Raw genomic sequence first — 17,022 nt, forward strand, 5'->3', positions numbered from 1 at the left:
TTGGATGAAATTACACCTTGCTTTTCTGCTTATATTTTTTTAAAAGTCAGGCTTATTGAGGTCTAAATTACACATGGTAACATTCACCCTTGCTAGGTATTCAGTTCTATGAATTTTGACATATACCATAATGAAGATATGTAACATTTCAGTCCCTTCAAAATGTTCCTTTCCTTTGCTTCATTGTTGTAACCACCACCATAATCAAGATACAGAACATTTCCTTCACCCCCAAAAAGTTCCCTCATCTTGCCTCAGTTTAACAGCTGTACTGTTTTCAGTTACATGGATTTACCTTAATTTTCCTAAGTAACCCCTCATTGATTGACGTTTGGGTTGTTTCCAGTCTTGCGAATCAAACAAGGAACAATAAATATGTTTGTAAAATTTTGGTGTGATTTTACAACTACAGACACAGGTAAATTTCTAGGAGAATTAAGGCTATAACATTTTTTTAAATTTAATTTTTTATTTTTTTAAATTTATATCCAAATTAGCATATAGTGCAACAATGATTTTGGAAGTAGATTCCTTAGTGCCCCTTACCCATTTAGCCCATCCCCCCTCCCACAACCCCTCCCGTAACCCTCAGTTTGTTCTCCATATTTATGAGTCTCTTCTGTTTTGTCCCCCTCCCTGTTTTTATATTATTTTTGTTTCCCTTCCCTTATGTTCATCTGTTTTGTCTCTTAAAGCCCTCATATGAGTGAAGTCATATGATTTTTGTCTTTTTCTGACTAATTTCACTTAGCATAATAGTTCCAAGCATGTAGTTGCAAATGGCAAGATTTCATTCTTTTTGATTGACGAGTAATATTCCGTTGTATATATATACCACATTTTCTTTATCCATTCATCAATCAATGGACATTTGGGCTCTTTGCCTGCTTTGGCTATTGTTGATAGTGCTGCTATAAACATTGGGGTGCATGTGTCCCTTTAAAACAACAGCACACCCAGGGGCGCCTGGGTGGCGCAGTCGGTTAAGCGTCCAACTTCAGCCAGGTCACGATCTCGCGGTCCGTGAGTTCGAGCCCCGCGTCGGGCTCTGGGCTGATGGCTCAGAGCCTGGAGCCTGTTTCTGATTCTGTGTCTCCCTCTCTCTCTGCCCCTTCCCCGTTCATGCTCTGTCTCTCTCTGTCCCAAAAAAATAAATAAACGTTAAAAAAAAATTAAAAAAAAATAAATAAATAAAACAGCACACCTGTATCCCTTGGATAAATGCCTAGTAGTGCAATTGCTGGGTCATAGGGTAATTCTATTTTTAGTTTTTTGAAACAGTTCCATACTGTTTTCCAGAGTGGCTGTACCAACTTGCATTCTCAAGGCTATAACATTTTGATAGATTTGACCAAATGGCCTCTCCCAAAATTGTACCAGTTTACTTTCTGACCAGTAATGGATGACGGTGCCTATTATTCTCTTATTGCTGGGGTCACCAAATTTAATTTTTGTTACTCTGATAGAAAAAATATTGCCTAGCAAAGTAACTTGCATTCAGTGGTGGGTTTTTTTCTCATTTTAAAAACATCAGAAAGTTACCCACACACAAAAATCTAACCTATGTGATTTATGGTTAAAACCACACTGTAACAGAGAAAATATGAACACTTCACCTTTGTTTCTGTGATCTCAATATAGTTTTCATTTGCTGCTTATTCATATTTCTGTACTTACACATGAACATTTTCATAATCACCCCTGTGGTATATGCACCATTTATACATATGTTATTTTGGTTGCTAGCTTAAAATTCACTTTATTTCACGAGCATTTTCCTTTGTTCCTAGAATCCTTATTTTAATAGTTGTATGTTCTTTTTTTTGGCCATGACACAGTTCGCTTAATTATCCCACTTTTAAAATTTGTTCACACATTTTCACTACTTTCAACAAGGTTTCAAATGCCATCTCTTAAATATAAAAGTTAAAAAAAACCTTTAGATTATTTTCTTAGGATAAATTTCTATTAGTCTCCTTGTTCTAGATCTAATTGTGTCAACACTGACATGAGAGGGTACAATTTTATCATTTGAAAGCATTTTTGTCACTTCATTGGAAATTCAGTAACATTTTTTTACTGAAGAAGGAAGCGGTTGCAGATCAGTGTGCTTCTGTGCCAGGGTTAAGCTATTTATTTTTCCTCCTTTTCATTTGAAAAAGTTGTAACAATGATACATGCTACTTGTAACCATTTCGTATCCACTTTCCAGAGGTAATCAGTCTACTGCTATTTAGTAAATTAAAAATTTTAGTTGTTTTTTTTCTCAATAGATGATTCATGTGTTTCAGTATTTAAAAAGTACCAAACAATATACAGTGAAGTCTCCTTACTCAGTTCCCTCTCTTGGAGGCAATTAATGTGATGAGATTCTTGTGTTTTCTTTCAGACACATTTTGTACATTTTTGAGCAAATGTTTGTGTGTGCTCTCTGTGTGTGTCTTTTTAAGCTACAAATGTTATTAGCATGGTGCACATATTATTTTGTACATATTTTCTTAGGTAACTTTTATTTGTGTTTAATAAAAAAATAGATGACATGTGCATATAGTTAAAAATAAAATAATGTAAAGACTTGGATACTTGCCTTTCCATCTGTTCCCTGTCTGCTATCTTTCAGTGAGTCTTTGTGCATATAGAAGCCAATAGAAAGGGACATGTTTTCTTTTCCTCCTGTAACTCTTAGACAAACCTTTCCACATCTAATGGGGCAATAGGCATTTAAGAGCTATGGCTTAGGGGCCAGCTCCCTGCATTCAAGATGTCTGCTCTGCCATATATCAGCTGTGTGATCATGGGCAAGTTGTTCAACCTATTTGTAATTTTCATATGTAAAGTATTAGTATACATGCTTTGTTTAGAATAACTAATAGTGCCATACAGATGTGCCTGGGTGGCTCAGCCAGGCGTCTGACTCTTGTTTTTTGCTCAGATCACAATTCCAGGGTTTTAGGACCGAGCCCCTCATTAGGTTCCGTGCTGAGCGTGGAGCTTGCTTAAGACACTGTCTCTCTCTGTCTCTCTCAGTCCACCGCCACGCCCCCCCGCCCCCGTGCTCTTACTCTCTTAAAAAAAAAAAAAAAAAAGAATACCATACATATAAGAAGTGTATATGCTTGCTAATAGTAGTATTTTTATTTTATTATTAAGAACAATGACCAATAAAATAATATCTAAGAATCAGTTCCAATCACTTGGATTTTTATTAGTGATTTGTCTGGATATGGGTAAATTTGTTTAGCAGAAAAGGATAGATGGGATTCCTCACTTGGCTTGGATTCTACTTAAATACATTGTAGAAAACTTCAGAAAACAAAATCAAAGCAGCTAAAATATATTTTGTTGTTTCTTTTTTATGAACTGATAGGGTTTTCTTTTCTTTTCTTTTTTTTTTTTTTTGCATATACTTCTTTAAACATATACTATGTAGACTAAACATATAAAGTGGAGGCAATATCAAAAGTATCCCAGAAAAGGCGAGGTTAGAGGGGGCTGCTTAGAGTATGAACTTTTTTTTGCACAGTGCATCGTATTTTAAAAGTGTTTTCTAACGTATTTTCCAAATTTGGCTAAAATACGTATCTATACATAATACTTGATTTTGGGTGATAGTGGCCCATAAAGTTTTTTTAATTTCCTGGCCATATCTTAGTTGTTAATGACATTAAACTTTCTTAAGCCAAACAAGGGGCTGGGGGACTGAAGTGTATTTCTATTCAATTTTATCATCCTCAGTTCTTTTTCTTAATAAAATCAAAACAATAAAATTTCCCCTTTTCCACCTTCGGGTCCCATATATAAAATTATATATGTTCATTATATACAGCACAAAACATTACAAAAAGAAAATATAAAAACAAAACACACAGGAATAAGAATCACCTTAATACCTCTACTCATCTTAATAATATTTCTGGTAACAGTTTGGTGTCTAGACTTCTTGCATTTTTTCTCTAGATAGGTTTGCATACACTTCATGGTCTTAATTTATTTTTTACATTCGTGGCATCAGGAATACTGCATACACTGGTATTTTTAGATTGTATCATGAACATTGTAATTACATCGTTAAATTACTATATTCTCATTTATAACAGGTGCATCATATTCCATTGAGCCCATATGCCATTACTGAAATATATTTTGCAATATGTTTCTGGAGGGCATTTCAGAATAAACTATCAGTTAACATTCTTGGAAATAAATCTTTCTGTACATACATTATTTCCTCAGGATAAATTCTGAGGCATGACGTCATTGGGTTGTAGGATACACACATTTTTCAGGCTTCAGTACACATTGTTAAACTGTTGCCCAGGCACTTGGCACCTTCTTACATGCTTGCCAGCATGGGGTCTTGTTTTTAAAGTTCCTGCTTATTTGAGATGCAAATCATTCTTTTCTCCTCCTCCTCCTCCTCCTCCTTCTTCCTCCTCCTCCTCCTCCTCCTCCTTCTTCATTTACTTTTTTTTTTTTTTAACGTTTATTTTTTTGGGACAGAGAGAGACAGAGCATGAACGGGGGAGGGGCAGAGAGAGAGGGAGACACAGAATCGGAAACAGGCTCCAGGCTCTGAGCCATCAGCCCAGAGCCCGACGCGGGGCTCGAACTCACGGACCGCGAGATCGTGACCTGGCTGAAGTCGGACGCTTAACCGACTGCGCCACCCAGGTGCCCCATTTCTTCTTCATTTACTTTTGAGAGAGAGAGCACCAGCAGGGGAGGGGCAGAGAGGATCCTAAGTGGTCTCTGCACCGTCAGCGCTAGCCCAACAGAGGGCTCCATCTCACGAACTGCAAGATCATGACCTGAGCCAAAATCAAGAGTGGGACGCTCAACCAACTGAGCCACCTGGGTGCCCCAAATCATTCACCTTAATTGGTGCAAATTTACTTTCTAGTGCCTCTGGAACCATCTCTTCCTTCTTCCCTACCTCCCTCCCTTGATATTCTTCCATATCCTTTCTCCTTCCCACCTCAAACTTCATAGAAGCTGGATTTGGTCTTGATTAGAGAGGGAACTGTTTGAAATACTCTCTACCTCCCCTTTCACCTGCTTTGTAGTGCTGTATAAACTGCTCCTGAGGCTTTTTCTGGATAGCACTGATTTTTTAAAAGCCATAACTAGTTTCTTTGAGTTCTGTAAATTGTGATTTTGACTTTAGTGAGGTTTAGTATTAGTTAATGTGTTCCACTTGTGAAGTGACCTCATGCTCTAGCACTGTGGTTGAGAGAACTATTTCTGGAATCCTGTAGACCAGGTTCACATTCCAGCTCCTGTTCTCGTTGACTAGCTTTGGAAACTAGGACATCTTAGTTAACCCCTCCAGTCCTTCTGTTTCTTTACTTCCCTTATAAAAAAGATGTAATGATCATATCTTTCTCAGGATTTTGTGAGGATTTCAAGAGGTGATGCTTGTAGTAAGCACTAAACAGAGTAGCTGGCATGTGTGTGAATGACGCAGGGATTGTTTTTCTCATTTTGATTTAATCAGATTCATCAATTCATTTCAATAAGCGGAATACGTTTCCTACTGACACATCTAGAAAATGCTGGTGTGTGAATCTGAATTTAGGACTTTTGATCTATAAGGATCATTGTGAAGTGGGAAAACCTGGAGTGAACGGCAAGGATTGTGCCCAATGATTATGATCGTCCTGCAAAAACATAAAAAGCTTTAAATATGGGGCTTGGGTGACGCAGCTTCCAAAATGCTTTGACTGGCCGTCCAGCAGGTAGGCAAGAAGATGAGCTTAGTTGTAGGAGAAGAGGAATAGTTCCTGTGCATCGTGGCCTTGAAAGAGGTTGCTGTATCCAAAACTCGAAAGACCAAAGAGTCTTTTCAAAAAGATTAATATGACACTACTAGGATAAAAACTTATAATAGTTTTGTCTACTCTGGTTTAAATTCAGTGGAGTTCTGCTTTAAATGTGTGACTGATTAGGTTTTATCTTAATTTGTTTCCCACAGGGCATGGTGCAGATGTGAAATGTGTAGACTGGCATCCAACAAAAGGGTTAGTTGTTTCAGGAAGTAAAGATAGTCAACAACCAATCAAGTTCTGGGATCCCAAGACGGGGCAGAGTCTTGCAACACTGTAAGTGATAGGAGCCCTACCTTGGTCCCTAAACAAAGGGGCACAAGCCTGCCTGTATTCCTTAACTTTGAGCCTTCTTTCCCACCATGTATTCTTGAAAATCTAGGGTAGACAACAGATGGACTCGTACCTAGAGTCTTCTTATTAATTAAGTGTGGTTTCTGTTCTGCTGTATGTATCTAAATGTAATTTAGGGATCCTGGGGGTGGGGGTGGGGAGGAGGAGGTGGTTCTCGCTACCCTAGGTTGCCATGTCTCACGATGTACCGTTTGGTACCATATGGAGCTGATGTTGTGCCACTTACTAGACATACCCCAGGCCTCTCCATCTCACCACATCTGCCCACCTCGCCACATCTGCCCCAGCCCTCTCCATCTCGCCACATCTGTCCATCTCGCCACATCTGCCCCAGCCCTCTCCATCTCGCCACATCTGTCCATCTCGCCACATCTGCCCCAGCCCTCTCCATCTCACTACATCTGTCCCATCTCACCATATCTGTCCATCTCACCACATCTGCCCCAGCCCTCTCCATGTTGCCACATCTGTCCATCTCCCCACATCTGCTGCAGCCTTCTCCATCTCGCCACATCTGTCCATCTCGCCACATCTGTCCCAGCCCTCTCCATCTCGCCACATCTGCCCACCTCGCCACATCTGCCCAGCCCTCTCCATCTCGCCACATCTGTCCATCTTGCCACATCTGCCCCAGCCCTCTCCATCTTGCCACATCTGTCCATCTCACCACATCTTCCGCAGCCCTCTCTATCTTGCCACATCTGTCCATCTCGCCACATCTGCCCCAGCCCTCTCCATGTTGCCACATCTGTCCATCTCGCCACATCTGCCCCAGCCCTCTCCATCTTGCCACATCTGTCCATCTCGCCACATCTGCCCCAGCCCTCTCCATCTTGCCACATCTGCCCACCTCGCCACATCTGCCCCAGCCCTCTCCATCTCGCCACATCTGTCCCATCTCACCATATCTGTCCATCTCGCCACATCTGTCCATCTCGCCACATCTGCCCCAGCCCTCTCCATCTCACCACATCTGTTTAGAGGGAAGTTTCCCCTCCAGTTTTGAATCCATTCTCATTTTTTGTCTGAGGTGTTTACTTCTGATGCAGCCTCATAATAAAGTTTTGTCTTTGAATTATCTGTTGACATTCCTATTTAAATGGCTATGTTACTAACATGTTTTTGACGAAACAGCTGGATCCTGGTCCTTGTGACTGGGAAGGGAGGCAAATCCAGAGTGAGGGGTTGGAGCAAGGCTGCTTTGCTGCAGACTGCAGTGGCTGCAGCCGCTGGAGGGAAACGTGAGCGGTGCTCCTTGCAGGCCTCGACTTGTTGCGGTGTTTTTAGTTCAAATTAACCCTCAAACTAGCCTGTGCCCCTTTTTTATGCTTTGTCTTAATGAGAGGAGCTTCACTGAACTTTGAAAAGTTAATGAGCTTTATTGAATATTAATTTACATGTTCTGGTGCTTCCCTGCTTCACAGATCAGCTTCCCTGTACAGTTGAAGTTCTGTTGCTATTTTAGTTGGTTAATGAAAACTATGCTTAGATAATGGATGTTATTTCTGTCATTGACCTATTTCTTTCAAGTGTACTTTAACTGTGGTCTTGTGCTGTTACATGCTTTACAGACCTCTTGCCGTCTTGACCCATGTCCTTTTTAACCAAAATGGCCATTGTATGGATTCATACTTGTTTTGAATTCTGACAGATTATTTCCTTGGTACTTTGTTTCTAGTCACGCCCATAAAAACACAGTAATGGAAGTGAAATTAAATCTCAATGGCAATTGGCTGCTCACCGCATCACGTGACCACCTCTGCAAACTTTTTGATATCCGAAACCTGAAGGAAGAGCTTCAAGTCTTCCGAGGTCACAAGAAAGAAGCCACAGGTCGGTGGCTGTGGCATGCTTCTCATTCTGTCACCACTAGTATGCTGAGATGCTAACGACTTTGCCTTCCCCCACGTGTTTTACAGCTGTGGCCTGGCATCCTGTTCACGAAGGACTATTTGCCAGTGGCGGGTCCGATGGCTCTTTGTTATTCTGGCATGTGGGGTATGTAATACTTACCATGTAAAACAGTTGTATATTTTATGAAGAGAGCTCCCAAAAGTATAGAACATGGTATTTTGTTGTTTTTTCTGAGTATTCCTATGTCCTGTATCAGAGTCTTCCTGCAGTTTTCAATTCTGTAAACCCAGCTTGGAATAGAAAACTTAGCACCTTCATTTTGGATGTGGAAACCTTTAAAGGAGAATAAAACAGATTTCTTTGTTTCTTATTGGTGAAATCATTCTTGAAGCATTTTGCCCTCTGAAGTGCTCTTTGAATCAAAGATTATATTACTGATGACAAATCAGTACCCCTGAAATATGTGGAACTGACCAGATTCAAAGTAAAAGGCTTTGGTAGCTTTGTGTTACAGTAAAATAAAATGTCTGTGTGTGTGCGCGCGCGTGCGTGATTTTATTGAAAAGACTTCTTTCTGTGGTGCCATTACAGGGTAGAGAAGGAAGTGGGTGGGATGGAGATGGCCCATGAAGGAATGATCTGGAGTCTGGCTTGGCATCCTCTTGGACATATTCTCTGCTCAGGTTCAAATGACCATACTAGGTAAGCTTTATATCAAAAATAACAAGGAATTACTGTGTTTATAGAGCTGCAGAGAAGATATATGTTTATTTTTATTGATGTATTAATTTGTGGTCCAACCTCTTTTTTATATATTTTTTAAAATTTAATTTTGAGAGAGAGAGAGAGAGAGAGAATGAGAGGGGGAAGGATAGACAGAGAAGAAGACAGAGAATCCAAAGCAGGCTCCAGGCTCTGAGCTGTCAGCACAGAGCCCAACGCAGGGCTCGAACCCACAAACTGTGAGATTATGACTTGAGAGCTGAAGTCAGACTGAGCCACCCAGACACTCCTTTATGAATTTTTTTTAATCTTCATTTATTTTTGAGAGAGAGAGATAGAGCATGAGAGGGGGAGGGGCAGAGAGAGAGGGAGACACAGAATCTGAAGCAGGCTCCAGGCTCTGAGCTGTTAGCACAGAGCCCGACATGGGGCTCAAACCCATGACCTGTGACCTGAGCCGAAGTCAGATATTCAGCTGACTGAGCCACCCAGGCGCCCCTGTAGTTCAACATTTTTATAGTGATTTATAAATATGTATATAATAATAAGGAGATAGAGTATGGAGTATGACTTTGTTATTCAAATTTTGTTCTGCCTTCTTATAAAAAAAAAAATCATTCAACATTTTAAATTTTTAGAAGAAAGGTGTTGTAAAACTTTATTGCGTTTACCCTGCTTGGTATTTGTAAGTGCCCAGAAATACACCAAAACTGTGCTCCTCCCCTCGCCCCTCCAAATGGTTTTGTTTTGACAGCAAATTTTGGACCCGAAACCGACCAGGTGATAAAATGCGAGATCGATATAATCTCAACCTATTGCCTGGAATGTCTGAAGATGGAGTAGAATATGGTGAGACCCTTGCACATTTATTGTTCTTTGAAATCTGATATTCTTTTATAAAAGTGTTATTAGGTATGGATAAGATTATATAAAACTAATTTCAGTTTTACAGTTTAGTGAGTGATAATTCATTTTTATAAAGTGTTCATTTTATTGGACTACTATGTTTATAAAATCTCTATTGACAATAGATGTATTTCTATTTGTAGATGACCTTGAACCTAATAGCCTGGCAGTAATTCCAGGAATGGGAATACCAGAACAACTAAAACTGGCTATGGAACAGGAGCAGATGGGTAAGAGACATTGTACCTATATGTTTTATTTTTATAAAATTTTTGGAGACCTCTTCTATTTTCTTCTTTTTTTAAGTTTATTTATTTGTTTTGAGAGACAGAGAGAACATGCACAGGCAGGGGAAGGTCTGAGAGAGGGAGAGGATTCCAAGCTGGCTCTGAGCTGGCAGCCCAAAGCCCAGGGTGGAGCTCCAACTCACAAACTGTGAGATCATGACCTGAGCTGAAACCAAGAGTTTGGACCCTTAACTGACTGAGCCACCCAGGCGCCCCTGGAGACCTGTTTCTTACCTTCATGATACTGAATTATTTTGAAAGTGCCCAAATGATTTATGTTGAGACATGTTGATAAAAGTCATCTAATTATCTATTACATATTATTTAAAGTCTCTTCTAAAAATGCGTTCACTGATGAAGTAGCCACCTTCTCTTATTTCCTTGGCTAACTGCTTCTTTTTATGGTTACAGGGAAAGATGAGTCAAATGAAATTGAGATGACAATTCCAGGTTTGGACTGGGGAATGGAGGAGGTGATGCAAAAGGATCAGAAAAAAGTTCCTCAGAAGAAAGTTCCATATGCAAAACCTATTCCTGCTCAGTTCCAGCAGGTGAGTAACTACCAGCAGCCCCCTCCTCCACCAGGAGGTTCTGCCTGCTGAGGCTTTCTTGCATGTTTTCATCCGTGGAAGGTATTTCTGCACTACAGACTTCTTTGGAGTATTCTTAGACAGAGTTCCCATCTGCTGCTCTGCATTCGTGTGGAGTTCGTCATGACTCTTGTAGCTCTTTGATTCTCACCTATGTCTTACTGTCCAAGTCATCAGAGGAAAGAGAAGAGAGAAGCATGGAACAGAGAGTATGTTGACTCTCCTCTGCGTTGTCTGTCTGTCTTCTACTTTATTTGTCTCTGCAACACAAAGTGCATGTGCCCTTTTGAAGATGTGGGCAGGCTTTTCATTCTTAATAACACATAAGATCTTATAGTTTTTATTAAGTTAGTAATTTCTACCTGGCAATGTGCTTGCCTAACTCCATTCTTGTGTCACTAAGAAGGAGCATTAGAAATAAAGACAGTGTACCAGGTGAACTGGCTTCTTTTCAGCAGGTTGGAATGAGCCAATGACCTTACAGAATGGTTTTCACCTTCTCTCATTATAATATACACACTTAGGGTATATTTTAATATTCTCTTCTTTCCCAAGGCATGGATGCAAAATAAAGTTCCAATTCCTGCCCCAAATGAGGTACTGAATGACAGAAAAGAGGACATTAAATTGGAAGAGAAGAAGAAAACACAAGCGGAAATTGAACAAGAAATGGCCACGTTACAGTATACTAACCCACAGCTTCTGGAGGTGTGTGATGCTCTTTAGCAGAGGGTTCAAGATGATCTAAGAAAGTAGATCTTTCTTAAAAGACATTTATTGACATGCTGTTAAGGAGAGGGGAAGGGACTCTCAGATGGATCTGACGAACGCCACCATTTCTTTCTGTTTTTCTCATTTTTTAATTGAAGCATAGTTTACATACAATGTCACAGTTTCAGGTGTACAACATAGTGATTCAACAGTTCTATACCTTATGCTGTGCACAGCATGATAAGTGTATCATCTGTCACCATGCAACATTATTACAGTATTAGTGACTATATTCTCAATGCTGTACGTTTTGTCCCTGTGACTTAATTATTTTATTAACTGGAGGTTTGTACCTCTTAAACCTCTTCCCCTATTTTGCCCATCCCCCCACCCAGCACCACCATTTCTTATTGCTACATTAGGAAGCTAGTTTGTGAAAGAATTCTGTTTCTTAGACTTTGAAACCAGATCAGTCAAGCAGTGAGTCGAACTAAGTTAAACGTACCTTTTTAATAGAAAAGATAAAGATAAAAAGATAAAGATAAAAGAAAAGATAAAAAGATAGTTTTAACTTGAATTCATTTATTTACCCACAGATAAAATAATTTTTCTTTTTCTGTCAGCTCTAGAGCAGGTGATTTGCTCCTTTTTTTTTTTTAACCTTTGAAAGCAAGAATGATAAAGAACTAGTAAATTATTGGATATGAATAATTCTGACTGTTGTTTCCCAGTATTTCAAAAGAAGGTGCTTACATGCTCCCAGAATACCTGAATGTTGTATGGATTGTAGTTACTGTGGAGTGTTGGGAGGTTGATGCCTTATGTTTGTATTGAGGCTCTCCCAGTGAAGTAAGTGATAGCAATATTGTCATCGTTGAGGGCTGCGGCATATTTATCAGTGTGTTTTTTCTTTTTTTCTTTCCAGCAACTTAAAATTGAAAGACTTGCACAGAAACAGGCTGAGCAAATTCAGCCGCCTCCTTCATCTGGCACTCCTCTCCTCGGACCCCAGCCCTTTCCAGGACAAGGTCCAATGTCTCAGATTCCTCAAGGTTTTCAACAACCCCATCCATCTCAGCAGATGCCAATGAACATGGCTCAGATGGGGCCTCCGGGGCCGCAGGGACAGTTTAGACCCCCTGGACCCCAGGGACAAATGGGACCACAAGGTCCTCCACTGCATCAGGGAGGTGGGGGGCCACAAGGATTCATGGGACCACAAGGGCCCCAGGGCCCACCCCAGGGGTTGCCGAGGCCTCAGGACATGCATGGGCCCCAAGGAATGCAAAGGCATCCTGGACCTCATGGCCCTTTGGGACCTCAAGGACCACCTGGACCACAGGGTAATTCTGGTCCTCAAGGTCATATGGGGCCTCAGGGTCCACCTGGCCCACAAGGTCACATAGGCCCCCAAGGCCCACCTGGTCCCCAGGGTCACTTGGGCCCTCAGGGGCCTCCTGGTACTCAAGGTATGCAGGGACCACCTGGTCCCAGAGGAATGCAAGGACCTCCTCACCCTCATGGGATCCAAGGTGGGCCAGGGTCTCAAGGGATCCAAGGTCCTGTGTCTCAGGGACCTCTGATGGGATTGAATCCAAGAGGAATGCAGGGTCCTCCAGGTCCCCGAGAGAACCAGGGTCCTGCTCCCCAAGGGATGATGATGGGCCACCCGCCTCAAGAGATGAGAGGACCTCACCCTCCAAGTGGACTGCTGGGACACGGCCCTCAGGAGATGCGAGGCATGCAGGGGCCTCCAGCCCAAGGGTCCATGCTAGGCCCTCCCCAGGAATTGCGGGGGCCTCCAGGCTCACAAGGTCAGCAGGGGCCGCCCCAGGGCTCTTTGGGGCCTCCACCCCAGGGTGGCATGCAAGGGCCCCCTGGACCTCAGGGACAGCAGAACCCGGCAAGAGGGCCACATCCGTCTCAAGGGCCAATACCATTCCAGCAGCAGAAAACAGCTCTGCTAGGTGATGGGCCTCGGGCCCCCTTCAATCAGGTATTATTTATTTCTAACTTCTAGGCATTACACATTGGGAAAATATGCCCTGCACAGAAGTGGCCCTTCCAGATGCTATGGGAAGCCATCACAGCTCGTATCAGGGGCTCTCAAGTAGTGATGGTGGCTTGAGAGTAGCATCATGGCTGAAGAAGCAAATGAGAATAATTAAATGGACCATTATACATAATGTAATATGAATCTTTTCAATAGCAGTTATTCCAGAAAAGATCAACTCTTAGTTTAGTACAGTTCCTAATTGTCCCCGGGGCTAAAAGAGCTGTGACCCTGAGGAAGAGGCATGGATGGCTTTGAGCCTGTCAGGCCTCCCCTTTCTGGGCTCTTCATGTTGTAGCCTGGTGTTTCACGGGCTGGTTTGCCTGCCGGCTCTAGTCTTGAAGATAGGATGGAGTATGTAACTCACAAGTTTACAGCAGACTCTGATCTCACTATTTTCATTTCAGTGAATGCTTTTAGAGACCTCTGAGCCCAGAATTGTGCATTCTCAAATGATGACCCTTTGGACAAAATTCTGTTCAGGGTTTTAGCTCACATGTCAATTTACTGGAGGGAATATTTCTGTAGACATTTTCTGGGCCCTTTTTTTGACGATTCTGTTTTGTTCGCCAAGTTTTATTACCCCTTGGCTGGGCTTGTGCTTTGAGAGGAGGGCTCAGGGTTCATGGGGGACTTCGAGAAAGACTGCATGAGCATGAATGGATTTGACAGTGTGGCTCTGTGGTTTTTATATTTTTCTCCGTTTCATAGTGTGGAAGCATTGTTTGGGTGTGAACAACTGGGTTTGTGTCCCTGAAGTCAGTTTTGGACCAAAAGTGAGTGAGTGAGTGAGCTAATGTTGACCCCCTGGGTCTTCACTGGGAGGCACTCGATCCACTTGGAGAGGATGTGCTGCTGATGCTGCATGTGCAGAACACGGCCCGTTTTGCTTTTTCAGACACCTGAGAATCTGTCACATGAAGATGACCGTAGGGTCTACTGAATTAAAATAGTTAGCTAAATAAGGTTACACGTTACCCTTCTGTAGATCTCCCAGGATTTAGAGGTGTCACAGCAGCAAAGAACCCGATGATAGTTGAGTTTTTTTCCAGAATCTGTTGGGCATCTTTTAGAATTTAGGATGAGTGGAATAAATCTAGGTTGATCGTCCTTAACTGCCCTAAAACTGGAAGTGTTATAGATTTTATTAACACACAGAGCATTTGTGTGTTTACAATATCAGTTACCTAACCTTATGGTAATGAATTAACTGCTTTCATTTGAAGGACAAAAACAGTGATGAACTTTAGCTACCACATTATGACTGAAATTATAAACATGTCAGATTCAAGAGGATAGGCCTGAGTTTCTGGGACAGTTCAGTAAGAGTTTTTATTGTATCAAGTAGTGACAGATTTTATACATGAAAGGCGTAATGGTTCTAAAGACTCATTAGTTGACCTACGGAATGAGTGTGAAGGATTGATACATTATAGGACATTTCAAATCTCAAGAGTTGCCTGATGAACATCTTTGCTCATATTTTTTATATGCTGAAATTTGACTTTCTTCACTTTGATGAAGCCAACTATTTAAACCCATTGTGTCAGTTGGTTTAATTTAGTGCAATTGCTTTCTGGTGCTAAAGTAACAGCTTGAGAGATGTTGATAAGAGCAGTCCTTGGGTCAGGGGGAGAGGAAACAAAGGATGGAAATTACTGGTGTTGAGTTAATGGTGGCCTTGTAGCCGCATGCCGCATGTCCTGTCATGGCTGTTCTTTCATGGAGCTGGTTTGGAATGTGCAACTACTGTTTTCATAGTAGGTCCAGCCACCAAATGCATTTTTTATATAAAGGAATTTGTTAAGAGACCTGATCCAAGGTCATTGGACAGTGTGGAGACTCAGAATTTAGGCATGGCTGGGTAAAAATACAGAGTCTTGGGGACACGCTGGAGTGAACTCTGGGGTTCCCGAGTGCAGGGACAGAGGATCAGAGCAGCAGGTTTGTGTCTGCAGGAACCTAAGGAGTCTGGTAGGGTCCCAGGTGACTCAGCTGGGAATGAGAAGTAGGTGCTGAGGATGGGAAATGAGGTCAAGAAAGAGGGAGGGAAGGAGGTGGTGGGAGAAAGCCGGTCTGGACGAACTCCTTTCTTCTGCCTCTTCAAACCCAGCCCTAGCCTCTTGAGAGGACTGATTATTCTCTGTAGCTGGAAGGGAGTCTTGAGTGTGAGAGCAGAGTTTACCTGTCCCAGCAGATTTCCAGATCTTCACTTTGGCTGGAAGTTCCTCCTTTATGCAGAGTGTTGTGTATGATTTCTGACTTTCCATTGTGGTTCTTACTTGGCATTACAGGTAAAGATCTAGCTTTACATGAAACCTGTCATCAGGTTTAAAATGTAAGTGTTTCGTTTTATTATGGTAAGAGAAGTGTCTCCTTCTCCCAATCTAAGGACCATTTTACTATAATGTCACTAGCTGTATATTTACTGCTGGAGGCTTTGGGGCAACCTAGTGTTTTAATCTTGTCACATTATGATGAAATTGCTATTCATGAAGCACAAGCCTATGATTTCACACCCCCGCTTTAAAAACATCTTTTCAGGAAGGACAGAACGCAGGCCCCCCACCCCTGATACCAGGCCTAGGGCAGCAGGGAGCACAAGGTCGCATCCCCCCTCTTAACCCTGGACAAGGACCTGGCCCTAACAAAGGTAAATATCTGCTTGGCTGAATAAGGGATTGCATTCTACTACCTCTGGGTAAATCTCACAGTAAATAGTTTATTGGTAAGTAACTGATAGAATGGGCACTTGAACCTATAGGAAAACTAGGAGCACAGTCATTTCAGGTAAAGGCTTTGTTAACGGTGTTTTCTTAGACTTGCTTTGGTTAGCTGGAAATGCCGCCCCGAGGAGGTGGCAGCTGGCAGTGAGACTGCTGGGACGACCCCTGGGAGAAGGGCCTGTGCCTCGGACAGTCGGCTGCGTGCCTCTCTTGGGAGCGGGAGCGACTCCTGTGCTCACTGAGTGCACATGCATGTCATTAGCATCCTGGAGAGCTCAGCTGCTTCCACTTACAGGTTTTGATGAGATCATGAATGCAGAGGTTTTAGTAGTGTTTTTCATATCACCCTCTTCTGCCCCGAGTTGTGCCACATATTGAATGCTTTAGCTGCTTATATTGTTCTGCATGATTCACTAAGAAAAAGAAGAAAGCAATGTACTGATGCATCGGGTTCTTGATCTTATGGAAAGCACAGAGATGAGAACTGTCAGTATCAAGATGTAAGGCTGTTTGGAAGTTGAGTTCATTGCAGGAGTTGAAGGAGAGCACAGAGGCAGCCCCTAGTCTCGTTCACATGTTGTACTGTCACACGAGAAGGGCTGGAGCGGGACCGAGGGGGCCGCAGGCTGCTGGCTGCAGAGGGCAAGGGCAGGACTATGAGGGGTGTGGATGGAGGGCAGGTCGGAGGTGCAGGCGTTGGAGTCAGTGTGCTTCTCACAGGGAGGACACAGGCCCGAAACCTAGGAGCACTGTGGAGGCTGCACTTCAATGAACTTCAGTCCCTGTAATTTTTAATGAGCGGAGCCCACAGCACTCTGTGGGACATGTTACATTTCTTGCCCTCACTTTATCAAATTACCATCAGCATTTTGCAGCACTAGGACTTTGGGAGAAGCAGCACGTCCTAGGAAAGGTAGCAGTAAAGAGATTAGGAGAATCTTTATGGTAGTCTCATTGCATGGAAGTGGTGGCCGACAGGGAAACAGAGAAAGCAGG

At 42.3% G+C, this 17,022-nt stretch overlaps 1 protein-coding gene across 7 annotated transcripts in view; it reads left to right on the forward strand.

Moving 5' to 3' along the window:
- Positions 1 to 17,022, forward strand: part of WDR33 (WD repeat domain 33) — a 110,596-nt gene that overhangs the window by 82,673 nt on the left and 10,901 nt on the right. For 5 of the 7 annotated variants that reach the window (XM_040474719.1, XM_040474723.1, XM_040474725.1 and 2 more), the window contains exons 8-17: positions 5,972 to 6,098; positions 7,855 to 8,009; positions 8,096 to 8,174; positions 8,622 to 8,732; positions 9,508 to 9,602; positions 9,803 to 9,889; positions 10,358 to 10,497; positions 11,092 to 11,244; positions 12,173 to 13,243; positions 15,845 to 15,953. In XM_040474719.1, the coding sequence (XP_040330653.1) occupies positions 5,972 to 6,098; positions 7,855 to 8,009; positions 8,096 to 8,174; positions 8,622 to 8,732; positions 9,508 to 9,602; positions 9,803 to 9,889; positions 10,358 to 10,497; positions 11,092 to 11,244; positions 12,173 to 13,243; positions 15,845 to 15,953 (2,127 nt within the window). The remainder of the gene's footprint in view (positions 1 to 5,971; positions 6,099 to 7,854; positions 8,010 to 8,095; positions 8,175 to 8,621; positions 8,733 to 9,507; positions 9,603 to 9,802; positions 9,890 to 10,357; positions 10,498 to 11,091; positions 11,245 to 12,172; positions 13,244 to 15,844; positions 15,954 to 17,022) is intronic. The other 2 variants (XM_040474721.1, XM_040474724.1) reach the window with 1 other exon arrangement.

Source organism: Herpailurus yagouaroundi, unplaced genomic scaffold (assembly GCF_014898765.1).
Source record: "Herpailurus yagouaroundi ecotype Mexico unplaced genomic scaffold, PumYag 140, whole genome shotgun sequence".
NCBI classification, from domain to species: Eukaryota; Metazoa; Chordata; class Mammalia; order Carnivora; family Felidae; genus Herpailurus; species Herpailurus yagouaroundi.